General features: G+C 48.2%; 7 protein-coding genes across 7 annotated transcripts; 2 read left to right on the forward strand and 5 right to left on the reverse strand.

Annotated features, from left to right (window-relative positions):
- Positions 1-594: 594 nt before the first annotated feature.
- Positions 595-6441, reverse strand: Sec24AB (Protein transport protein Sec24AB). The gene is made up of 10 exons (XM_017241195.3): positions 5939-6441; positions 3809-5281; positions 3627-3753; positions 3070-3569; positions 2784-3009; positions 2102-2724; positions 1817-2046; positions 1662-1759; positions 1459-1597; positions 595-1399 (listed from the first exon to the last, which is right to left on the reverse strand). The coding sequence occupies exons 2-10, from the start codon at positions 5252-5254 to the stop codon at positions 1288-1290; spliced, it is 3501 nt and encodes a 1166-aa protein (XP_017096684.2). The 5' UTR covers positions 5255-5281; positions 5939-6441; the 3' UTR covers positions 595-1287.
- A 113-nt stretch (positions 6442-6554) lies between these two features.
- On the reverse strand, positions 6555-15019 carry LOC108125129 (oxysterol-binding protein-related protein 9). The gene is made up of 15 exons (XM_017241197.3): positions 14645-15019; positions 13038-13166; positions 12285-12533; positions 12147-12224; positions 10517-10772; positions 10312-10435; positions 9167-9583; positions 8959-9110; positions 8801-8902; positions 8570-8744; positions 8370-8505; positions 8228-8314; positions 7725-7846; positions 7528-7633; positions 6555-7467 (listed from the first exon to the last, which is right to left on the reverse strand). Exons 1-15 carry the CDS (start codon positions 14798-14800, stop codon positions 7381-7383), a joined length of 2376 nt encoding a protein of 791 aa, XP_017096686.2. The 5' UTR covers positions 14801-15019; the 3' UTR covers positions 6555-7380.
- Positions 10991-12277, forward strand: LOC108125130 (uncharacterized). The gene has a single exon (XM_017241198.3). It carries the CDS (start codon positions 11088-11090, stop codon positions 12120-12122), a length of 1035 nt encoding a protein of 344 aa, XP_017096687.3. The 5' UTR covers positions 10991-11087; the 3' UTR covers positions 12123-12277.
- On the forward strand, positions 13371-14540 carry LOC108125131 (very long chain fatty acid elongase 7). The gene is made up of 5 exons (XM_017241199.3): positions 13371-13493; positions 13555-13663; positions 13721-13814; positions 13876-14122; positions 14178-14540. The coding sequence occupies exons 1-5, from the start codon at positions 13478-13480 to the stop codon at positions 14489-14491; spliced, it is 780 nt and encodes a 259-aa protein (XP_017096688.2). The 5' UTR covers positions 13371-13477; the 3' UTR covers positions 14492-14540.
- A 448-nt stretch (positions 15020-15467) lies between the features above and the next one.
- Positions 15468-18496, reverse strand: LOC108125172 (uncharacterized). The gene is made up of 2 exons (XM_017241272.3): positions 18486-18496; positions 15468-17574 (listed from the first exon to the last, which is right to left on the reverse strand). The coding sequence occupies exon 2, from the start codon at positions 17551-17553 to the stop codon at positions 15565-15567; it is 1989 nt and encodes a 662-aa protein (XP_017096761.2). The 5' UTR covers positions 17554-17574; positions 18486-18496; the 3' UTR covers positions 15468-15564.
- A 1206-nt stretch (positions 18497-19702) lies between these two features.
- On the reverse strand, positions 19703-20288 carry LOC108125176 (uncharacterized). Its single transcript, XM_017241274.3, has 2 exons — positions 20129-20288; positions 19703-20070 (listed from the first exon to the last, which is right to left on the reverse strand). Exons 1-2 carry the CDS (start codon positions 20146-20148, stop codon positions 19806-19808), a joined length of 285 nt encoding a protein of 94 aa, XP_017096763.1. The 5' UTR covers positions 20149-20288; the 3' UTR covers positions 19703-19805.
- A 2775-nt stretch (positions 20289-23063) lies between these two features.
- LOC108125175 (uncharacterized) lies at positions 23064-24277 on the reverse strand. Its single transcript, XM_017241273.3, has one exon. The coding sequence runs from the start codon at positions 24197-24199 to the stop codon at positions 23387-23389; it is 813 nt and encodes a 270-aa protein (XP_017096762.2). The 5' UTR covers positions 24200-24277; the 3' UTR covers positions 23064-23386.
- Between the last annotated feature and the right edge of the window lie 17 nt (positions 24278-24294).

The following is a 24294-nucleotide window of genomic DNA, read 5'->3' on the forward strand; positions in this document are numbered from 1 at the left end:
TAAGCTTTCTTTTGTGTGTGTTTTGGGGTTCGTGAGGTTAGATTTTCCAATCCTCTGGAGAAAGCTGGAGGATTGGCCCATACGCGGAGGTTTGGAGCAGGCAGAAGTATTCAGAACACAATGAACCTGATCGGGGCGTACGGTTCTAAGGAATTACTTTTAAAATTCTGTGTTTTTGATGCTCCTATAGCCATTGTTCCAAGTCTGGAGGGGTTTGCTCCACTTTCGGTGATGAGAGGAGGACTCAATTCCTATTGGGGAAGGATTCTGCCTTTTGGAAAAGATCTCGGGCTTGAGATAAAGGATCGCCTGTGCAGTTATCCATTAATGCAGATATCAAGCCAATAGGAATAGTTTCAAACCTGTCAAGTTATAAGATCGGCTAGGGAATCCCAACTCCCACTTCTCTACGAAAACCCTCCTTACATCCTTAATTTTACAATAAAAAGTGTATTTTTCTTCTACGGTTTAATTAAAACGTATTTTTCGATATATATGGATCCAGTTGTAGGTGTCTAAAATATTTTACAATAAGTATATACTTTTTTCGACTTCTAACTGCCTCGCCTCGAATAATTTTTTTATGACTTTCGTTTTTTATTTTATAATTTATTTATTGATGCAGTACTATAGCAGTCCAATACCAAAATTTTCGCTTACATTCAGGTTCTGAAATAAGTTTTCTAACTACCGATAAACACTGCGACATTCATTCGACTTATAAATAAGATTTTCTCGCAAGGCTCGAGGAGCCCGGATCTCTATATAGCGTATGTGAATATAATTAATGAAAAAAATAGGAAAATTATAATCGAAAAGCGATAATAATACAGGCTCGTGATTTGCAGAATGTTTAAAGCGGTTTTGCAAACAAAATGTATAATTTTACAACAGTTTATTGTTAGTTTATTTCATATAACATATCTATAATAAATAACATTGCAGCACAATCGCCTGCTGGGAGTTCTACTACAGCCCTGGCCTGACTTATGACCTGACATTTGACTTATGTTCTCCGCGACGTCATCAAACGAAAGCTCTACTTTAGGTTGTGACAAATTTTTGTTGTAAATTTTTTATTTTTAAGTGCAACAAATCAACAAATAAATAAAACATGCACTTTTTTTTTTTTAATTACCCTAAGTCGAATGACAATAGAAAAGTTTGTTGCCAGTCTCGCTAGCCATTACCTACATTCCTGAATCGGTTTTTAGTCACCAGGGTTCTTCGTTTTAGGTTATGTTTATGGTGGATACAATAATGGTTGTGGGATTCCTTATTCATATACTATTTAACCTGAGCCCTAATGTGTTGCAAAAATTCATAGTACGATAAACTAGATTCACTGCGATCGTCGGTTAATCTCTCGATGAATTGTCCCTTGGCTGTACTCGTGTCCCTGTTGATTTGAAAATGAGGATTATAGACAGTTCCTTGAATATAGAAGGCAGTATTTACCTGATTATCTGCACCAGAGCTGAGTAAGGCTTATCATAATTGAGTCGCGCAATAAAACGCTTCAGCACATCGTTCTCCGGGCTCACAACATTTGGCAATCCGTATACATAGTCACTCAGCTCTGCCGTGGAGCTGATACCTGAAATTGGAAAGAGAATTGTCAGTGCCAACAGTTCCATTTCTGGATAACGCATCGATCTTACCCAGAAGAGCCTCCAGCACATTGGAGGGCACGTTCAAGCCGACGTATAGCATTATCAGTGTGCCGCAGTCCATCAGGAATATGGATCGAGAGTCCAAACTGTCAAATATAGTCTCGATTAGCGAAAGTCAAAGAATCGAATCGAAGGAAACCTACTGCTCCGCGGAGAGTTGCAGGCGCTGCAGCTCGGGAAGCTGGTCGTCCTCTTCGTCGTCCTCGGGCGTCGAGATAGCGGTCGTGTTTCGAGCATGGTATATGAGAGGATCGATTTTGTACAATTCCGGATACACATACTTCATGAGTTGGTCCAGTGGCAGCGTCTTCATGCAGTCCATGGCGAAGACGCGGTCATCCAGTCGCGTGCTGGTGCCCACACGGAAGGCGGGCTGTAAAAAGAAGTCTTCATTTCGGATCTTCTGATGGTATCCAATGGCAACTTACATGTTTGAGGAGTCCAAGAATGTAGAGTGGTAGCAGCGCCAAGCTTCGAGGGGCTATCAGCTGACCCGACTGCCCGGATGGAAGGTTTTGGGCAATCTTGAACGAGTTGAATACGTCGATAGTGGCATTGATGAACGCATCGCGTGCATCCGACAAGTTGGAGGTCACCGACCGATCCACGGCCATCTTACTCAGCAGCCCCACAATCGCTTCCGTGTCCGCGGAGTGCATTACCTCCGGCAATGATGCCGTAACCGGAAGGCACACCGTATGTACACGAATACGCCTTTCGCCCTCGCTGTTCGTGTAGAGGAGCGCTGCCTGAAAGCATATTGTCTTCACGTCCGTCAGATTCTCGTCGTAGGAGATCTGCATCCCGTAGCCTGCGTCCGGGTTTACGTTCGGCAGAGAGAGTAGATCTGTCGAGCGCACAAAGAAGTTCCCGTGGAATGTGTGAACCTGAAGTCCGCGAGTGCATCTTATACGCATTACCGCCTCGAAGCCAATCTTCCGGGTGAGGTATCGCTTAAAGCACGTGCGGAAGGAGTCTACCATGTGGGGCTTAGTCTTTTGATAGAGGGGGAAGTGATGGACGCATCCGCCGCTGTGCTTGCTAATTCCAGCTGCAAACAGGAAGGGATTGGGTGAACAGTGGTCAGGTGTTAAGGATTATTGTAGTTACATATGGTGGCCATGTCGCTGTACTGTTGGTTCATCAGAAACAGGTCGCAGGCTATCTGGTAGCCGGAGCACTCGAGAGCAAAGCGCTTGTAGAAATCGGTAGCGGGATTCAGGTGCGCTACGTCCTTGGCCGAGCGGTTGTTGGGATCCTCACGAGGCTCCAGAGCTCCCGGCCCCTTGTTGGGAAGGCACGATTGAAAGACCGTGATGCGGCCACCCGAAGCTTGCTGGAAAATGAAGTACCAGGATTACCAAATACTCCGCCTGACTGGAGGAGACCAACTCACCATCAACTTGAAGGCCACCTGCAGGGCGGCACCCAGGGCAGAGCCGGGATCGTGGGTGTTGGCGAATCGTTTTGGCAGCTGCTTCAGCAAGTCGCGCACCAGCTCCTTGCACTCCTTCAGGTTCACCAGCAGGCTGTCGGGCCGCGGCAGGAAGGGATCCTCAATGTCCAGCAGGGTCATCTCGTGCGGCTGGTTGAAGCCCTCGGCCATGCTGTAGAAGTGTACGAAGCTATCGTAGCAGATGAAGCCCACCTGGGTTCGCGCATCGCCAGGCATCTCGTCCAAATGGCGATTCAAGACAGCACAGGCTGCTTCCAGGTACCCACTCTGCTGGGCAATGATCGAGACATCGAAGAGGAACAGATACATGGCCGGCTGGGGCGGGCGCAGCATGTACTCCGACGGAGCTATGAACTCTATGGTGCTCGAGCGCACCTCGGGCCGGCGGGTCACGTCGCCGTAGGTCTTGGTGGCCGGGTCGAACTGGAAGTCGTCAGGCACTAAGCGAGAAGGAAATATAAAGTTTTGGTTCTTCTGGTTTAGGAGCAGATACTTACGTTCATTGACTCGATAGCACAGATTGCATTTCCACATCTTGCTGTCCACAAAGTAGACGAATGGGTTGATGTAGGTGCGGCACAGCCGGCAGCGCACAATGTTGATGCACTGAATCACGGGTAGGCTCTGCAAGACACCAATCATCAGTATCAGTTTCAAAAAGAGGCCGATCTCTACTTACATTCACATCCCGGAAGGGATGAATCACAATGCCGAGGGGCAAACGAGACTTCTGGAGCAGCGAGTTACTTTCAGGTATCTTGGTGAGAGTGCAGCGCATGATGCTCGGATTGCAGTTGATCGACTCGTGGAACTGGTTGTGCAGAACGATCTTCGGAGGCGGTATGGTCGCTGGCGAAAGGATGTGCCGGTTCTGCATCAAGTCAATGGTGTCCTGGCCCCACAGCCGGCTAAAGCCCTGCTGGGTTACGTTCAGCGGCGCAGGCGAGTTGTACGCCGCCTGAACGGGCTGTTGCTGGGCGTAGGCTTGGGGCGGTGGTTGGGCCTGGTACTGCAGCGGAGCACTAGTCGGCTGGGTCCCGAACATGCCTGGAGGAGGTGGTTGCACGCCGGCCATGGGCTTGGGTATTATGGGTTGCTGGAGAGGCGCCGGAGGATACGTTGGAGCCATGGGGTACGGCTGCTGCTTGGAAGGAGCTGGAGGCTGCACTGGAGGGGGGGCCAGAGGTTTCGGTGGCGGCTGGGCTGGTGATCCTGGCCAAGCAGTTCCGCTGGCTCCCGGCGGCAAAGCTGCCCGTTGCAAGTTATTGTTCTGCTGATTCTGCTGCTGCTGATAGCTATGGTCGCTGTTCACCTGAGGGGGCATTCCGTAGGGTATTCTCTCGGAGGCACCAGGCGGCTGCACGGGTCTAGAGGGAGGCCCCGATGACGGCAGCCCGAACATCTTCGGCGGATTTGGTTGCAAATTGGGCGGCTTCTGGCCGTTGAATGGATCCGGTATGACATTCGGCACTGTGGTTGGGGCTCCCACAATGCCACCGGGCGGTTGAGTCAGTGAAGAGCATCCCTGAGCCTGGGCCACGCCCTTGTGCACCGGCGGCGGCAGTGGCGCGCCTCCTCCATTGGCGCGGTGCTGGTTCAAGTCTAAGCTCTGCAACTTGGATGCCAAGTTGGCCACAGGCTGGGTGTTGGGTGGTGGTGCCGGGCGCAATCCCGACGCCGGCGGGGGATGGGTTGGATGCAGCTGCCCGGAAGAGTTGGTCCGCGAGGATTCCGCGCTGGGCGCGCTCTTGGCGTCACCGTTGGTGTAAAACGGCCCGTTGTTGACAGGGGCTGTCTGTGGCAAAGGTAGGTGAGCAGCAGACGTGGGCGGCAAAAACTTTTGTGTAATGTTGGTGTTGAACGGTGACGTGGGCGGCAGATTAGGTGCTCCTGCCCCTCCTCCTCCTGGATACGAGGCTGCTTGAGATACCGGCGGCAGTTGCTGGCCCTGAGCCTGGGGCTGGTAGAGCTGCTGACTCGAAGCTGTTGGTGGTGGTGGTTGGTGTGGCTGTTGCTGCTGATGTGGCTGCGGGCCCGCTCCTGGCAGTCCATTCATCAAGTTGTTCCCATTCAGTGGCATCGAGGCGCAGGAGGGTGGCAAGTAATTTGAATTGTAAGCAGACATGCTACTCTAATTCATAGGTTCCGCGTTCTGAAAATGTACAACAGGGTATAGTTAGTTGGTTGGGGATAGATAAGATTATCACCGAAGGTTACGGTCTCCGAAAGGGCCTCCCACTATCTCTTATCTTATCGTTTAATGCCGATATGCGAAATACGCTACATGTAGTCGCTCTGAAACGTGCACTCGACTGGGTTCCCTCCAATCAATCTACAACCAGTGCACCTGCTGCAGCTATTTGCGAATTTCGGTCGGTCTGCTATCACAGCGCTTATTGCCGTCTTCTACCTCTTCTACCTCCGACCAGACAACGATATGTTTACATAGGTATTTGGGCTTAGTGTCTACGTCAACATTATGTCGGAAATACGCTGGTGTTTAAACAGCTTTGAGCACAACAACAACAACACCAACAATGCCGAAGCTGACGATACAACTGTGATGTGTGTTGACCTCGAAGGCGGAGATCGCAGGTGGAAGGCGGTCACCGGAAGCCAGAAGCGACGATAACAAGGAAGTTCCGGCCAAGGGACTGCAGTCCACAAAACCAGCACAATTATTGATGACGTGAACCCTATTGGGTTGACCTCAACCCAATACCCACCCCGCCCAAGGTCCCACACTGGCTGCGTATGTGGGTCCGACCCAGATCCATGACAGCGTTCATTCATTCATTTATCAAATCACCTTAGTCACAGTAACGGTTTCCACACTGGCATCCAAGCCACACTGACTGAGAAGATCCCTTGATCAGCACTTGCACTTTGTAGCTGTGCTTCTTCTTCCACCCCTGATTGGCTGTGACGGCTCTTTCAGGGTCTCAGGGCGCTCTGTGCGGGTCAAACTATCAGCAACTGGAGGTTGTCCCACTTTCGATGGTTGGCCCACTCCTCCAAAGGACTCGCCGCCGCGTGTCCGAATCAAAGAAAATATTTTCACAGAGACGGCACTGCCCTGAACTCTTCTTTCTTTCTCCCTTTCTGGTGCTTCCTTTTCCGTGGATTGGTTTGGATTCAGGATAATCTGTTGGCGGACTGGACTCCTTGGAGCATTTAGGTTTCGGCGTACAGTTCGAAGCTGGCCTGACACAATTAACTATTAAACAATGCAAACTTTTTGCATTTTTTCACCCGAAATTTTGAGGCCACGTCAATTAGAGTGCCCGTGCGTCTTAAAACAGCTTTGCCTGACGAAACGCCTAAAAGAATATGTGGAGAGGATGGTCACACCAAAAACTAACTGCCACAATATTCAAATTCTCAAAATCATGCTTATTCGACAATAAACAAAAAAACGCAGTAACTTCTTTGAATAAAATTTATTTTTCTATAATTTTATTTTGTCTCCGGTACAATTTGTGATTTATCACTGTTTCGATTAAAATAAAGTTTAAAACAATATATAAACGTTGTAAGCGTAGCATTCGGTGTGTGTTTTAGTTTTTTGTTTTTGGGGGGAGGACTTATCTGGTTTAGTGAACTGTTAGTAAAGCTTTTTATTTTATCATCGTGACGTTTTGGAATTTAATTTAAAATATAATACTAGAGGTATTCGTATAGTTAACACTATGAATTGGAAAAATTATTGTGCAGTGTCTGTCTGGGGGTCTGGGATCTTGGGTAACTAGAGAAGCAAGCTAATTGCCGTATCGTATGCATATGCCGGTATTGGGTTTCGTCTATAGAAGAGTCTTTTATTTCAAAAATAGTTTCTATCCTTAATTATGTATTTACCAATTCTGTAGTCTACAACTTTTTGATATTCCCATATTGTGTATTGGTTGCGGTTACTCTTTGCAGTTGCAGCTAGTTAACTAATTATTAGTGTAAAAGGTGTTCGTGTTTTGCAGTATTGCGATTGCTTCTTGAAACACACTAGTTCTTAATAATAGAAAACAAAATTTGTTCAATCTGTAACTGCCTTTCATTGCGATCAGGCTTCCACTTCTGGTCTGTTTCACTATTTACAATAATTCATAACCAGACCAGACCGAATCATCACAAATCCTGACTTGTTTACGTTGTATCGTTAGAGTAATCCGAAGTTTGCGCACTTGTGGAATTTAATATATATAGCAGAGGCTCGTTCTTGATATGATCCAAATAAACAGGCATTGGCAACCGCCAACATTATCTCTTAGCCTCCTTCTCCTGCAGATACATGCGCTGGCTCAGTGGCTTGGCATAGATCCAGTTGTCGCCCACTGGCTTAAAGTGCTAATCAGAGAGAAGAACTTGTTTAAAATGGCTATCAATATTTAGATTCAAGGAGAGTACCTTGTGCTCCCAGGCCAGGTCGTACTCCTTGCGTACTTTGGCCTGGTCCCGCTGCTGTTGCTCCACCACGAATTTGGCATTGGTGGCGCGTTCGATGTCATTGAATCTGAGGAAGAGCAGTGGAAAGGGATTAAAAATCACAGTTCACGTTACCTCAAGGATAGCGATTAATATTCTATTAATGGTGGTATGTTTACTTGAGTCCCGCCGTCACTTCCTTCCATACTCGACGCGATTCGTACTCATCCTGCTCAACGATTGGTCGAACTTGTTTCTTAAATATGGGTATGCGATTTACGTCGACGAATACTTCGGTTTTCTAGAAAATGCAAGAGATTTCGTTCAGATTGATGGATCAGTGGGAGGTCACCGGTCGATGGATAATATTCTAAATGGTAACAGCAGGCAGGGGTAGTTACAAAAGGTGGATTGGATTTTCTAGACAAACAAAGTAAACACACACAGGAAATGATCCCGAACTATTTAAGAGAGAAGCAGAATAATCGTGGAAATATGTTGTAGGTTGTAGGATATAGTACAGTGGATGTGGCTGTCCACTCGAGGGGTTGGTTTGAGGCAGCAGTTAAATGCGTAGGTAAAAAGGATCAACATTTACGGAAAAGTATTAAATTGATTTGTACAATTGTCTACAAAAACAGGAAACACATCAAATGGAAAGTGGAAGCTCACTCCAACTCACATTTTTATCGTGCCACTTGGCTTCCATCAAGCCGCTCCACTCGCCGGCAATCGATACAAAGGGTTTCTTTTCGCTGGGAGCATAAACCTGACAAATAAACAGTAGTTAGCATTGATTCCCACTCAGTTACGGGTGTACCTACCTCGGTTGTGACCTTGTTCCGCTTACCGCCGTAGAAGGGCTTCGTGAGGAACTCCACATTCGCGTAATAGCCCGTCTGGGGGCACTTGATCTCCACAGAACCACCTAGCTCGATCCAAGGCACCGTCAAAATGGACCTAAAAGAGATGACCAAGTTTAGGATCGCAGGGTGTGCACTGAGTACTAAGTCCGTCGACCCACCTGCCGTAGCCGTTGGGAAAGGTTACTATGTATTCCTCGCTGCGGTCCACCAAGGTGACTACGCCCTCGCCAATGTTGTGCACTCCAATCGAAAGACCCAAGAACTTGGACTTGGTCCAGACGTGAGCCGCAAAGGTGATTTTCTTGTTGTAGTGCTCCGCATAGAAGGCCGAGACTGAAAGACATCTCTCCGGATAAGTCAGAAAAAAGTATAATGGAGGAATAACTTACTTGGCGGATGGTGCGAGACTTGCTCCGCTAAGAAGGTTAGCTGGTCCCTGCGGCACCAAGGAACCGGGCCATCACGCACCTCGTGGGCATCAGGGGTCTCTCCTGGAAATGTATATTAGTTGAATCCCCAGTAGAAACATCCACAAATCAAGACGCACCCGGAATATCCCAATGGCATTGAAACACCTCGCCCAGGATTGGATTGTACGGCTTCTTGGCGACAGCGCTCTTGCGTCCAGCATGGTAGGCACTCAAGTACCAGCGGCATACCTGGACTATCCTATCGCGCGGGTCATCCAGCTCGGAGATTCTGTTAAAATCCTTCATTAAAAAAAACTCTCAAGGATATACCGCAGTAGTGCTCACCTCAAGAACAGATCTGGATGGGCAAAGTAGTCGGCGTACATTTCGAGAAGGGAACGCCGCTCCAGGATAAACGTGGGAAGCACCACCTTGGTGAGATCCATGCCAATCTTCACCTGTGAGAGCAAGTGGGTAATCATCGAACCGTGCGCCTCCATGCTGAGGTCCGTCTCCTCCTCTTCCTCGTACAGAGCGTCGTAGTCTATTCCATTGTCGTAGCTGTCACTTCGGCAGGTGGCTGTTGCCCTGGGCGCGGAATCCGCCACGCTCCTTGTGTTTTCTGGCAGTGTCGGCTCAGGGGGGGTCTTGGCTTCGAAATCGGGCAGGGGTGCTGACTCGGCAGTGGCACCAGCCAACCCAAGGGTGTCGGGCCCCTTGCCGTGGGTAGGCGAAGTGGATTCCGCGAATCCACGAGTGGCACTGCGAAATGGAAAATTGAGATTGAAACTTGTCCATCTTTTCGATAGTGTATCCTTAAGGGGTATACGAAAGCCTCTGCCTCATCCTACCTACTCGTCCATAACAACTCTGGAATCCCTCGATTCTAGAACCTTACCTCATGCTAACGCGACGCACCCACTTTTTCAACATGGTTATCTGGAGCTTTCACGCGGATGAAGAAATCTGACAAATCGAAGCCTAGTACCTGCCCGCGGGGCACGAACGAAACAGAAACTGTGCACACACTATGGCGACCTGCAACTGCAACAAGACGTTCACCATGGCCACGGCGATTCCGATGACGAAGCCGTGTCAGCGCTGCTAGTAGTGCCTCTTGCCGAAAACAAAGCAGAGCACTAAGGTCTTCCCGAATCTATTATTTAAACGCCGTTTGACCGAAACTACAGGCTCTCCTCAAAAAAAAACTGCAAATGTGACGGCGGCGGCCGTAGGCACTGCATTTTGCAGGGACTGCCCATGCGCATGCGCTTCCTTTTGAGGAGCAGGAGGGGGACCAGAAGGAACCGGACGTTGGGGAGTGGGGCCAGCAGGCGGCGAGCACAAGAGGGCCATAAATGCGTAATTTCAGCCTGCTTGCTGTGGCAGCCGCCGCATAGCCACATAGCCACATCTGGTGATTGATGGCACAGTGGACGCCTGGCGCCTTTTGAGATGAAATTCATAAGCATGTATCACGAGCCACTCACCAGCCAATCGGGGAGCTACCAAGGCTAGTGAAGGGATCATCGTAGGCATCGTAGAAGTCATCCTCGCCCTCGCTGCTCGAGTACGAGGTTTCGGGCACAACCAGGCCGAGGGGGGCTGTGGTAACTGCGTCCGGGATATAAATGGAAGATGGGATTTCGATTAGGCACTTGACCATGTTCTTGGCTTCTTGACAATCATGCTTACCGTTCTCCGTAACCGAGTCGTCCTCGTCGTCACAGGGCTCACCTTTTCCGCCGCCAATGGCAGTCGGAGGCCCTTGGCCCGTAACGGACTTGGGCTCACCTGATGGTAGATTACTGATACTGGTGGCTACGCTGACGGAGGAGCTCGTTGAGGCGGTCACCGGTGGTGGCCCATTGTAGATGCCATTGATTGGATGGGCCATGTTCTTGGCAATCTGTAGGCTGACGATTGAGTGCTTGATGTGATCCAGCATGGCCTAAAATAAAGAGGAGCTTCTAGAATGCGGGAGCCACTTGAAATGTCCTGGCTCGAAGCAGGGAAGGCCGGAAACTAAAGGTACTCTTTTTCTTGCGAAACATAACAGCTGCTCCTGGCACTTTCCTGCAGCTGCTGCGCAATCGGCATTCTCTCATGCCGCCTTGCATCCTCAACCTGAACTTGTGGATTGGAAATCAATACTAGTTGGCCCTGGCATTGCTGGCTCGACTTGACTTTCAATCCAAAGTGTAACTTTCCAAAATTCAAAGCATAACCACAGAAATTTTTCATCAAGCAACACCAAGCCAGAAATATGAAGAACTCCCAGAAACCCTTGAACCCAAGCCGGCTAACACCCTCGCGTCTTCTCGACCCCGAGCACTACAGCATCGATGATGTGTACGCCCAATTCGAGACGTACAGGAAGCAGAAGCTGGAGGAACAGCAGGAGCAGAGTCGCAGGCTGAAGATGAAGTTTACCTTGTCGGCGGATCTCCGGGAACTAAACGCCCATATGGAAAACCTGCGTGTGGGCATGCAGTGGCTCCACGACCAGCAGAAGAGCGACCTCCTGACACAAATGGATATCAATGCCATTGATATAGCTCCCGCAGAGAAAAAATTCGAAAAAGCTTCCAGCCAGGATCGTGGGGACGGCGCAGAGCTGCCGGATTTGGTAATTAGCTGCGGGACAAGCAAATGCTTGTTCGAAGGCTGCGGCCGGAAGATAGACAGCCAGGTGCTGCTGCTGCACTACCTCTGCGACCACAAGCCCCAACTGTCCTCCTCGCTACGCTGCCTGCCCCTGGTGGAGGGTGAACGGGTGGTGTTCTCCTTCCAGCCGAAGTTGTGCGAGTTTCGGGTCAACCAGATCTTGGGACTGCTAGCTTACGGTGGCCTTCTGGAGGAGCAGTTTGTTCCGAGCAGCCGCAAGCGACACATATACAACAGCTTCCTGCCGGACAAGCACTCGCATCTAAGGACGCATGTTTCCGTGGTGGTCCTCATTTGCCGGACAGCAGTCCATGCAGCACTAATGGACAAGAAGCTGGCCAGAAGGGCACAGCTGCAGGAGAATAGGCAGGATCAGATCTACGTGATTTGGCTGGTGACGCCCTGCAATCAGATCAAGTTGAACGCCACGCTATTCCTGTGCGGTCGGGACGCGGCTGTCCGGACCTGTAACGTGGTGGGAGTGCGCAAGGCCAATAGCAGCCAGGACACGGCCCGGTTCATGGCAGTGGATGCCAACTACTGGAGACTCACGCACAGCGAAATGGAAAAGCTTTCGAACGGCTTCAGGGACGAGCTTAATCTAGAGATTGGACTGACTGAGCCGAATGCCTAGCCCTACTGGAACGCTTCTACGTACATTGGCGTTGTCCTGCAGCACCTTGCACTTGGCCTGTTCGGCCGGGTCTTCCAGCTCCTCGATACGTTTCTCCAGCAGCTGAAACGTATACATTTATTCATAAATAAATGTGACAATATTGCATAACAGAACACTTACATTGGTCTGGTCTATCATCAGCTGAAGATAGGCGTCCGCCTCGGAAACACGGCGGGCCAGCAGATCGAGGTGGTTTTGTCTCCTGCCTCCGTCTGGTCCGACAGCGCCACTAGCGCTGCCTTCCTTTGTGTAGCCACCGGCGATGTAATAGGTGCTCTGATTGTCCCATAGCCGGGAGCGGTTTGCGTGGCGCCGAATCGTGTCCTCCAAACGGCGCACCCACTGCTCCCGCTCCTCGCTGTGACGCGCCTGTTTGAGATACGGTTGCAAGTTGCCAAGGCTTAGTGGATGGTGTGGGTAAAAGTTTTATCGTTATATCGTGGCGGCGGCAGCCAAGTTAAACAAATCGAAAGAAACGTGATGCAAGTCGGTATTTTTTAGGTCGATGCCCGGATACTCGTGTAGCACCTCGCTCGCTATGAGTTTCTGTGGATAGCCGTGATTGGCTCGGAAGCATTGGCGCCTCAAACTAGCCGCTCGTTACGCAATCGCTACAAAAAGTCAGCCCGTTTTTCATGAATTTTAATTAATTTATTTTGAATTATTAGAGGGAGCTTTCAATTAAATAAATTTATATATTTTTGTAGTATTAAATCAATTAATACAAAGTAAAATGATTAGCATTAGTAGCCAGACTACTTAAAATGCATTCTTTCTTGTATATATTTGGGCATTGACGCAAACCTTGACTGCCACTTGATTTTAATAGGATTCTTCAGTTTAAAAAAACCCATCCATGTTGCGACTACTTGCCTGAAAGTGGAAGGTCTTGTGGTCCACCGTGATTGTGAATGTGTTGTCCTCCTGGTCGTCGATCCCGATGAGGGCATCTTTCAGCCGCACACAGCCCCGGCGCACGCCCTTTATCATCTTTTCCTTGGACTGCAAGAGATATTCAATGAAAGGAAACAATCATGTCGTTCAGTCAGAGGAACACTTCAAAATTATTCGGCTAAAGAGCAGGTTGCTTGGAAGGGTCAAGATGGCGAACTTTGGTGGTCTTACTTAAGCCGATCGGCCCAATTAGGTATTCTAGAAAAGCTACAATTTAATGAAATTCAATCAGTTCTACACATAGTCTGGAATTAAAAGCAGTGGACTAGAAACTGCTCGCGCTTAGACTTACGCCACGGGTTCGAGCAAACAGAGCCTCTTGTCTCTGGTACTCAGGTTTATCAGAATTTCAATAGAACATGGATACGTCTACAGGTAAGTCAGTGGCAAGGTCCTGTGTACTCTTATTAACTTTTTTTTTAAAACTACGTTAAAGGCACGTTGCTGAATGGGGCGGTGAAGCATCCCCTTTTGTTGGCGGATCCGTGGTTTATGATCACCGTGCTGGGCCTCTACCTTTACGTGGTGAACAGCGTCCTTCCGCAGTGAGTATGGAGCAGTACAAGACTCTGTTCATAAAATCCTCTTTTTTTCTACTAAAGATTCATGCTGTTCCGCAAGCCATTTGAGCTAAAGAAATTTATGCTACTGCATAATGTTATCCAGGTGGTGTCCTGTATTTATGTCATTCGTGAGGTAAGAAACAGTGCCGGATGACACGATTATCAGCATGATTAACATTCAAGTTCTTTGGCAGATTCTTTTCGTTACGGATAATGGTGTTATTTACTTCTGGAAGTGCCGCCAACTGAGCCAAAGTACTGAGAATGTGCGGCGACACTTCAGCCTGGCCTACTTCCTATTTTGGCTGAAGCTATCCGAGCTGGTGGAGACTATGATCTTTGTGCTGCGCCAGAAACAGAACCAGGTGACCAAGCTGCACCTCTTCCATCATGTGGCCACTTTGACGCTCGTCTATCTGCTGATTCACTACAATCAAAATGGTATTCTCTGAGTCATTGTAGACAATCCTCGTTTTTAAGGCTGGGTTCTTTTCAGGTTCTTCCGCCTACTTCTGCGCCTTCCTCAACTCCATTGTGCACATCATCATGTACTCCTACTACTTCGTAGCAGCGGTGGCAGACAAGTCCATAGTGCGCACTTTGCAGCCCATTAAAAAGTCCATCACAGTGATCCAAATGGTGCAGTTCGCCCTCATCCTTGTCCAGCTGCCAACCCAGATCGTTCTGTGCGGCGTACCTCGGGGAGTAATTATCTACTTTGGCACCGTGATTATTGCCATGTTCTATGGATTCTACGACTTCTACACTAATGCCTACAAGTCCGATCATCGCGTCAAAAATCGGGAGTGAAACAAAATGTACACAAAATATATAGTCCCAGCAGACTGTGAAAAGCGAATGCGTTTGTGCGAGTATCCGAATGTATCTAGGCCTGATAAGATAAGACTCGGGTCTGGATACGATATGGGAGGTTAGTAATGCGACTCCAATTGGCACACTCACCGTATAGTATGAGAGCAGCCCCGCATTCTCGTCGAGAACAAAGAAGCGGTACTGCCAGCCCTTCATCACATTGGTCCACTTGCTGAGGGTACCCTCCAGTGTCCCGTTGCCCCCTCCGTGGACAGAAGCTCCATTGTTTCCTGCGTTGCTGGTCATTTCCTCCGCTCCGCCAACTTTTTCGTCCTGTGGCGCTCCGTCGTTTTCCACTTCCACTTCGAGTTTGTTCGGCCTTGCCAGTTGATTACCGGGGTGCAGAAAATGAGATAGCCTGGTAATGGCTCGTTGGGTGGTGCCTTATCTTCCTTTATTTATATCAAAATAAGGAATAATTAAAAATTAAATACAAAAAACAGCCGTGCTGGGCTTAGGGTTGTTGATAACAAAATATCAATGTATCGATATTCTTAGTTGATATCGAAATTCATATTTCGAATCGATATTTTTATAAATATTCGATATTTGAAGATATTTTTGGGGACTTTATTTAACGATTTTACATAAGGGAGACAAGATATTAATATTCAATTCAATCCAGACTATTTTTTGTATAAATTTCACTTTAACTTTTGATTAGGGTTGCTGATAACAAATCTACATTACAATGTTCCTGCAAATACCAAAATAAAAGTTTTTATATGTGTTTTTTTTACTTAGATGTAGGAAAAACATTTAACTTAGTCATTGGTGCAATTTTTTAATTTTTTTCATACAAATTTAAAGTTTTCTGTAATTCGTCGTGGTTTGTGTCTTTGCTCCAAATACACTTTCTACATACCAAGACGGTAACACTAATATAATGAGGTGAATTGAAAATGGTAAATACTTTTAAGTTTTTGCGGTTTATTTGTTTCTGTATTGTTATAATGTAGTATTGTGAAAAGAGAATTAAATTTAAAAAACTTATATTATATTTTATGAGCTTATTTACGCGGCTCAGTTAGGTGTTTGGCAAAATCATAGGTCACCACCTTGGGAGCAAAGAAACCCCCGTAGCCAGATCGTCCTTTATGGTAAATTCCCAGCCCCGACAAGGGTACAGCGGGGTGGGGCACCACCTCCTGAATGTCGATAAAGGGCAGCGTATTCTGGGCCACGTCTTTCTCCCGACTGGAACTGACAAACTCCATGTACTGATTAGTCTGGGAGAGCGGCAGCGATGGCATCTCCGAAGCGGTGGGCAGGTCGGACTCCTTTAGTATTAGCTTCTGGCGAGCGCCGTCGAGATCCGTGTTGTGGTTTCCCAGCCAGAAACTCTTCGTCTGCGGCTCCACTAGCAGGCCAGTGGAGAAATTGAAGGGAGTAAAGCGCACCTCCAGGTTGAGGTGCTTTTTGAAGATTCGGAATCGGACGCCGGTTACTACTTGATCCGTGGCATTGGACACAATCTCGTCCAGATCTAGGGATCGGCTGTCTGCGCTCAGGGTGTGGTAGTCGTAGTCGTTCCGGATGTCGGCATCGCTCACGTTGTAGTCGTCCAGAGGAAGCCATTCCAGTGTGCTTGAGTTTATGGCTCCGTAGGACAGAAGCTGTCCTTGCTGTAGTTGGAGATGGAACACCCTTTGGCTCTTCACAAATCGCACTCCGGTCACGATCCGATTGCGCATGAAATCAGACATGCTGGCCCGCAGATTGAAGTAGCGATCGGACAGTGGTCCGGGCTCGTCGCACAGGCAGAAGCAATAGTGACAGCGCATCACGAGCCAGCGCGTCCAGGAGTCAGCCTTCTTTTCCTTTGACTTGCAGCCGGCACTTTTCCCGCCCAGAGTGGTGCCATCGTCGTAGTGTATGTATTCATAGCGCCGAGTTCCGTTCTCTTGGGCAGGGCAAATGGTCATGTCCGAGTCGATGAGTCCACAGTTGTAGAGCCTCCCATTGCATGAGGGCTGCTGGCCACACAGTTCCTGCTCCGGCTGATAGCAACCGTTGGAACGAGTGTCGTGATAATCGTCGCAGGTGTTCCAGCAAGACTGATCGCTGTGCAAGTTGATCTCGTTCTCCACAAAGCCCTGCAGCAGCCGAGTGACTCGGTCGTACGTCTCCCCCTCCACATGCTTATTTTTTTCGGGATCACAGCGCCAGTAGATGCGGTCACTTTTGTTCATCACATCCTGAAGAATTTCTACAGCAGCGTCCAGACGCTTCTGGTGGTTGGTGCGCATGAGTAAAAGTTCCTGGGTGAAGTTTCCGCGCCCCATTTTCCGCTGCACCATCCAGGAGAACTCCATCATGAAGTAGGCCTTCAGCTCCGTCACGGCCGCCTTGCTGAAGAGTTTGTAGGCAAACTGCTGGGCGGACTGTTTGGCCAGGCACATTTGCTCCGGAGAGTCCTGAAAGCGCTGGGTGAGCCGCCAGATCAGCGTTTGCGAGTAGTCCAGTTTGTCGGCTCCAGCATAAGGCTCACATCCGTAGAGGCTGCCATGCAGCTGCTCCACCTGCGTGAGGAGCGAATTGGGACTGGGATCAACGTTCCATTGGGTGAACTTGAGCAGCGTGATCGGCTCCAGAGCGTCGCGGTGTCGCTCGTAGTCGCCCAGCTGGTTGTAGCGGAGATTTATTAATGTGGTCACTACGTTCAGGCGATCGATCTGCAACAGTAGCTCCGTTTTGTCCCACATATTCCGCAGCATCTGGATGGTCAGGTCCGTGTTGCGTTCTTGCTGCTTCTCCAGCTCAACGATCCTGGCACTGACCTCTGCCATTTTATCCAACAACTGGTTTTGTCTAGAGTAGATCAGGCTTCCGGCCGTGATTTCCGCCACAGGAATGCTCTCAATCGTATTCACGGCCTTAAGGATCGCCTTTGTCACGTGATTGATCGTCTGAAGGATGTCCAACGTCTCCTGAATCACTCCCCCGTGTATATGGGGAGTTAATCCGAAAATCAAGTATATCAGGAATATGAAGCGCATGGCTTGAGAAATGAAAACGAACTGAAAGAATAGCAGCGTCAGATGCAGATTTATATATACATATGTATGTTAAATATATGTACATATATACGACATATGCATGCGTTAGTATGTCCGTACATACATACATACATATGTAGATTTTTTTTTTGCGTCTTCAGCCAATATTTTTGCCCAGGGTTGTCACATTACACACATTATTCCGATATTTCTTACCGATATCTTTTGAAAGGGGTTACTAGAATGATTAGTAACTATTTTAAAGACATTTATTTTAAAATGTTTTATTATTTTAAAGCTTAAACTAAAGCCATATATGTATGTACATATGTCGTGTACTTTCCAAAGTACACTCTCAACCACAGTGGGGAAACATGTGAGAGTGAGCGGAGCTGAAAAGGGGGGTTTCCCTTTTCATTCATACATACACATCGAGCATACATACATACAGAGAGCAAGGAATATTTGAAGAAATTTAATACTTTTAGTGCACAAAGCGAAAACTGTTGAATGCCAGAGCGATAAGCTGAAAGGCAAAGCACAATCACAAAGGTGATTGCAATTTTTCTCCGGCCAAGCTGCGGCAGCAGCAGCCAAAGCCGGAAGAGCCGGAAAAGCTGGGAAACCGGAACACTGGAATACTGGATCCACGTGAATGGTCAGAGAAAGACTTAGGGGGGATAATAAACAGAAGGAGCGGCGGCGGTGTGCAGAGATAGTGGGCCAAAGAATTTGTGTTAATGGATTTCACTTTTTTAAGAAATAAATTACGGGCCAGCCGCAAACAGCAGTCCTGGGCAGCTAGGATGATTGGATGGGATTTCAAGTCATTAGCAAACGGGATGCTTTCGGTGTTGGATTATAAAAGAGATCACAAAGGGTGAGGTATATATGTCGGTCGGTTCGATATCCGGCTGTCCTAGTCGAATTACCGTAAGTGGAGCCCACCCATCTCCAGTGTTATTGCAAGTGAGCAGAAAAAACAACCATCGAGCCAAAGTAAACAGCAATTAAGTGCAACAAGCCTGGCCCGGCACACGAGGAAGGCTTAAACAAAACAGGGGAAAAAAAATTTGGGGGAAAAACAGAAAATGAAAATGGTTAATTAAAGAAACGGGCATTGTTTAATGTGGAACGGTTTCGGGCCAGCACCTGAACAAAAAACATTAAATAATTATACTTCAAATAAGTGGAACCCAAAATTGGAGAAAAAATAAGTTTATAGGGAACCTAACAAATTAAAATATATTCCCGGAGAAAAACAGGTTAAAGGGCAAACTATGGGAATGGAACTGCAACCCTCTCTGTCATCCATTATGGTCTTATAGCACCTTAAACGGCAAAAAAAAATATAAATGGGGACACTAGAGCCGGATCTGCGGAGGGCAGGACGAGACCCGTCCTTTGTGAAAGTTATGATTGCCCGGGCTGATGATGACAATGTCGGTGGAGGTCCTGCATCGAACGACTTTCCAATGGGCAGGACTTATAATTTGATTAGTGCACCGCTGACTGAGCACGGAAAAGAAATCGCGCTCAAAAGTCAGGCGGGAAGTGCAGCCGAGTGCACTGAGCGAAACAGGGGGAGGTGTGGCTGGATGCGGCAGGATACTGCTGCTGGATATTGAGCCCTGTTCTTATCTCATCTAGTGCAAAATGGAGCGGGCCATCACACTCCGTTAGCTGACAATGACAAATGATGATGGAGAAGAGGAAAAAGCGTTAAAAAAAAAAGAAATGGAATGGAAACCCGGCCAAAAACCAGGCCACTTTGGCTTTCAATTAATCCGAGCAAGTGGCGCCTCCATTGAGCTAGGCCTCTTCTGCCATAATCAGTTGTGTTTTGTTCCGCCACAAAAAAAAATGACAAATCCGAGAGGCCTCCTCTCCAACCACCCCCTTCTCCGCCAAAATAAAGCCAGTCTCCGCCCCAAAAGGGTTTTATCTCCAAAACAAAGGCGACGAAATTTGCCTGCCATTCATTAAACAATGAACAACAAATCCAGCTGGGGGCGTGGCGGGCTGCCCGGGAAATAGATTAATGGCCGCAGACAAGGCCCACTGAATCAATTTATTACACCGCCGACAGTCCACACGACCACACCAACCAGGAGCAAAAAAAAAGGTGTAAAGCCTATAAAAGAACAAATAAATTTCAAGCATTTACTCCAACAATTCTTTCAGCTAATTTTCATTCAAAACAAAATAAGGATTTACATTAAAGGACTATATATCAGTGACCACTCCAACAACTACATCTTAACCTTGCTGCATTCGTAGGGCGTGCAGCAGGGATAGCAGTCCGGGGCCTTGATGCAACTCAGCCCGAAGCGGGACAGCTCGGCCGCCTCCCACGCCCGATCCTCTTCGAACAGTTCCATCATCCGTTGCCGCCTGGCGCCCGTGATGAGCTTGTCCGCCGTGGTCATCTCTACGCTCATCGGCTTCACCAGAAAGTTGACGATGGCACTGCCCGAGGGAGTCTTGATCAGGTCGCGATTGTTCAGCAGGGAGAGGCTGTCGACAGAAGGAGGAGGTTTAATGGGTTTAACTGGCCCCAAGGGGCTGGGCTTACAAATCCGAGGACTTCTTCATCTTGTGGCCTGGGGTTGAGTGACAGGTCTACACAAAGCAAGGGAGTGTGATTGAAGCTCGACACACTTTGCCCAGGCTCCTTGTTCAAAGTCTCAATTAGGTTACCCGGAGTGGGGCTGGAGTGGAGTGGCATGGAGTGACGTGGCCGCACTGACACTCGACACCATTTGCCACTCACCAAAGGTCAATCAAATGAGAAGCCCAGGCTTCAAAGGAGGAGGAGCCCCACATCCCTTTAATGCACTGATTAATCCTTGAAGGAGGCAGGATAGTTTATTTCATTTCAATTAACCAATCCAGCCTTCTAATTCTCAAAAAACAGAACGTCAAGAAATGGAAATCAGACTGAAAAACAAGAAAAAGCCAACACAAATCGTTGTACGACTATTTCATCTAGCCCGCCCTGGCCACTCACGGCTATAAAGTCATGTCCTGGAGCTGGCTGGTGTGCCCGGGAAACAGTCAGGTGTGTAATTGCAATCCGAATTGGTCAAGTGTAACAATGCAAAGACGCAGCCAGACTCAGACTCACACCTGCTGCCAGCCCTGGGAATCAATTTGATCCTTGAACTTAGGCAACAAACTGAAAACTTCTCGGCCTGGACCTCTACCTCGCTAGCACCCCTTGGAGAGGGCAAAATCAAATTGCAAATTGCATCCGAAAATGTCACGTGCATCGACACATTTTTGGTAGCCAACTGAGGGTATCCTTTCGGTTCCTTTTGGTGCCCGAAAACCAAGGACAGGGAACCGGAGATGTCGTGACATGGTCGACATGGGCAAAGGTTATTGCAACCGTCCGCCAGAGCAATCAGTGGACACCAGACATGAATGGATACCAGTCTGTGGGAGTGGGGGTGCCTGCCAGTGCTGACTGTCCTCGGATTTGGCCAAAAAAAACCGCCATATATGCAATAAGAAATCGGTCTATTTTGAGTATAAAGTATCATATAAAGTATCTCCTTAAGAATTTTTTTTTAGATTGTGGGGCAAAATCAAAGGTGCCTGCACTGAGAAGTCCTGGGGAAAGGACTCGTCGTCTACACCTGCAACATGGTGCACTCTTTGTTGCTGTAGTAGTGCCACCAGGCCCATTCATTATGTTGACCACGCTGTCGCATTTGCTACGTGACATTCTGCTAACTGCCCGGAAAATGGAGCCCGGCCATGTCGCACTTGGGCCATTGTCGGATCAGCTTATGAATCAGTCGATAGTTGGGGGTATAGACAGGCAGGGAATACCCATTGCAAAAGGTTGTTAAGAATACTTTCCATCTTATCAGAGAGATCTTGGAAATCTCTTCCTTAGCCCTAAGGAAAATAAAGAATAAAGACCACTGGAGAAATCAAGACACTCCTCCATACCCTCTTATTTTTTACTAGCCATACTGATCCGATAACTCCCCTGGCAGCTCGGAATTAGATTGCAGTTAGTTCGCCCTCCCGTTTAGCTTCGACAACTAATATGCCCATTGGGAACGTGATTGGAGCGATTTGATCCAGTTAGTTGACTGCATCCGCCGTATATTCCGAGCCCCGCCTTTGGCCGAAAGAGATTTGGCCAAATCGACTTGGTCGGGCAGGGCTTTGTCTTGGCCTGGCACATATCCCCCCACCGACTGCGGATGGGTGCAGTTCATCGCTCTGGCCCAAAAATTTATCCAATTGCACTGCCATTACACTACACAAAAGTTATGGCAATCCCTCCTTGGAGAGTCCCCGGATTTGTGCGAGTATTGAGATTGCAGTGGAGGCGGCTTCGAATTGCAAGTAAATAAACCGTATACTGTACGGTAAGCAGGGCACCCGTACTCCAGCCCGTATCCGGAGTTGAGTTATGAACGTGCTGGGAGCAACAAAGCGTAGCCAACACCCGCAATCCAAAGAGCCAGAGAAGAAGACCACCCAATCCACCGACCCACCGACTCACCGACCGAAGGATGCCTTGTAAAGTAAATGTGCAAACATTTATTTATGTGGCCTGCCGAGGAGCACTTTAAAGCTCAGCAATTGGCCCGATTTCTGGAGGAGAGTACTGCTGCACCATAAAGTCCTGGAGCAAATCCTTTTGCCAAATGGACAGCGTATACAAATGGCTTGGTTTCGCACAGAAAGTGGTTTTTAAGAAACTCACCTCTTAGCTTCACAAAACCGAAATTTAAAATGGTCTGGAGTAGTTCATGTTTTGGTTTTAATTCATTAGCTTCTGGCAGATGGAGTTCACCTTTGGATTACCTTTGGATTCGTGTCCCTGCGGGGTGTTGTCCTTTAGTCATACAGTCATACAGCATTTCAATTTTAATGAGCTCTTGAGAGCTTCTTGTTTTTAGTCGCAACTTTAATTAACAACAAAAGTCATGGTCTCGGCTGGCCGAAAAAAAAGCTTAATTTGTAAGGAAAGAAAGGACGAGTAGTGCCCCTCTACGGGGGGAAGGCAAGCCGGGAATGAAATAAAAAGACACATGAGGCTGGGAAATCCTGCTCCTGCTTCCTCCACTTCCAAGGAACATGGGGCACATAAAAAGTCGCCAGCAAGTAGTTTTTGCACTTGTGCTACTACTATACAGCGTCGTCCTTTTGGTTCTGGAAAATGTGTGTGCTTTTTCACATCGTACTCGGCACGGATATAAATACGGGTCCTGGGGAACCGGCTGCCGAAGTTGCTGCTGTTGGCGTTAAAAAAGCGGAAAATCACAGCACATTTTTGCTTTTTAATTAAGCCCTCAATTTTTTATGTTCCACTCGAAAGCGACACGCCGTGATTCTCATTCGTCCTGCTCCGGCACCATTTGCCGTGTCCTTGGACCCTGCGAAAAACACATAGTTTTCTTTTCACACGCCACCATCTGGAGCAATGATGTGCCCCGCAAACCCAACTCGCCAGCATTTAATTGAAAGGGAAAAGCCCATCCAACTTCGGAGTGAAAAAAAAAACAATTTATTGGAAAATTGCGGAGTATTTGAAATTTTACGAGCAAACATTCCACAAAAACCAATCGCCAAAACAATTAACCCGACATACCACCACGAAGACTGGGGCCCGGAGACCCATATATAGATCTGGAGAGCCAGCCCACCGATCAGTGCGTTTGATAATCTGGAAGAGACGTGATCGCGGGACAACTGTGGATCGTTGAACTGTCGACTTGGCACGTGACTGCAATTGCTCCGAGTAATTTAATGTGATAAAAGTACTTCACGATTCCCAATCTGCGACACATTTTGAGTATATTCGAGGTTAAACCGGTTTTGGGAATTCGCGAACCCGAATGTTGTAGGTGGCCGGGCTAAAGCTGACCACCTTAAAGCGGTGCATTCTGTAGGCATCCACCAGCCAGCCTGCCTCGGGATTGTCCGGGTTGTTAATCGAATCCAGCTCCATATAATACTCGTAGGTGTCCTCGCACTCCAGCTCCTTACAAAACGTGAGTACAAGCTCGGCAACGACCAGCCGACAGGCCAAGGGTTCCAGCTCGTGGGGTTCAGACTCTGGAATTACTGCCTGTATCTGCGTCTCCATCTCCTCCATCTCCTCGATGCTAGGAAAGTCATAGAGGTTGCGTAGGCCCACGAAGAGCATGTCCACTAGTACGTAGCGCCGTCCGTCGATCCACTGCCGCACTACCCGCATCGGCAGAGCATGTCGCAGATGCTCGCTCTGGAAGCGAACCAGGTTGTTGTAGGAGCTCTGGTCCCGCGACAGCCCGTAGATGTCTGCCGATCCGCGTTCCGTACAGCAGCCCCGGATGCAGGGCCAGTCTGACCGGCGCACGGCCTCGATCATGGTGGCCGCCGCCTGGCGAGAGCCCACCAGGAAGCCGCCCTCGTCAAAGTCCACGCCCAGTAGCCGGCGGAGGCGCCACAGACAGTACCGCTGCCTTAGGCTGCTCAGGGATTTCAGGAATTTAATCTGCCACTTCATCCTCCGGCTCCCAATGTGGCACAGATGCCGCTGTTGGTGCATCTGGTTGACGGCGGTCAGTGGTCCTCTACCCAGTCCCCGGGCAACACACAAAATTTTGTTGGGACTACGGAAAAGCCTTAAAAACATTTTTAAAAATGATCCGAAATTACAAAAAACAAGAAAGAAATAAAGGCTAACTGAATGAGAATAGCCCTAAACAATAACTGACAGCTTTCCCAAAT

This window comes from Drosophila bipectinata, chromosome 2R (genome assembly GCF_030179905.1).
Source record: "Drosophila bipectinata strain 14024-0381.07 chromosome 2R, DbipHiC1v2, whole genome shotgun sequence".
Taxonomy (NCBI): Eukaryota; Metazoa; Arthropoda; class Insecta; order Diptera; family Drosophilidae; genus Drosophila; species Drosophila bipectinata.

Bases quoted from the DNA above. Each gene is read 5' to 3' on its own strand.
- Sec24AB (XM_017241195.3), bottom strand. From the start codon at position 5,254: ATGTCTGCTTACAATTCAAATTACTTGCCACCCTCCTGCGCCTCGATG. The intron at 2,725-2,783 runs GTAACTACAATA...TCCTGTTTGCAG, and splicing joins CAGCGACATGGCCACCATAT to CTGGAATTAGCAAGCACAGC. The intron at 1,598-1,661 runs GTAAGATCGATG...TTCCAATTTCAG, and splicing joins TGTGCTGGAGGCTCTTCTGG to GTATCAGCTCCACGGCAGAG.
- LOC108125130 (XM_017241198.3), top strand. From the start codon at position 11,088: ATGAAGAACTCCCAGAAACCCTTGAACCCAAGCCGGCTAACACCCTCG.
- LOC108125131 (XM_017241199.3), top strand. The intron at 13,815-13,875 runs GTAAGAAACAGT...GTTCTTTGGCAG, and splicing joins GTATTTATGTCATTCGTGAG to ATTCTTTTCGTTACGGATAA. The intron at 14,123-14,177 runs GTATTCTCTGAG...GGTTCTTTTCAG, and splicing joins GATTCACTACAATCAAAATG to GTTCTTCCGCCTACTTCTGC.
- LOC108125129 (XM_017241197.3), bottom strand. From the start codon at position 14,800: ATGACCAGCAACGCAGGAAACAATGGAGCTTCTGTCCACGGAGGGGGC. The intron at 13,167-14,644 runs GTGAGTGTGCCA...TATCTCTTGCAG, and splicing joins GGCTGCTCTCATACTATACG to TCCAAGGAAAAGATGATAAA. The intron at 8,745-8,800 runs GTAAGTTATTCC...GATGTCTTTCAG, and splicing joins AGTCTCGCACCATCCGCCAA to TCTCGGCCTTCTATGCGGAG.
- LOC108125172 (XM_017241272.3), bottom strand. From the start codon at position 17,553: ATGCGCTTCATATTCCTGATATACTTGATTTTCGGATTAACTCCCCAT.
- LOC108125176 (XM_017241274.3), bottom strand. From the start codon at position 20,148: ATGAAGAAGTCCTCGGATTT. The intron at 20,071-20,128 runs GTAAGCCCAGCC...TTCTGTCGACAG, and splicing joins ATGAAGAAGTCCTCGGATTT to CCTCTCCCTGCTGAACAATC.
- LOC108125175 (XM_017241273.3), bottom strand. From the start codon at position 24,199: ATGTTTTTAAGGCTTTTCCGTAGTCCCAACAAAATTTTGTGTGTTGCC.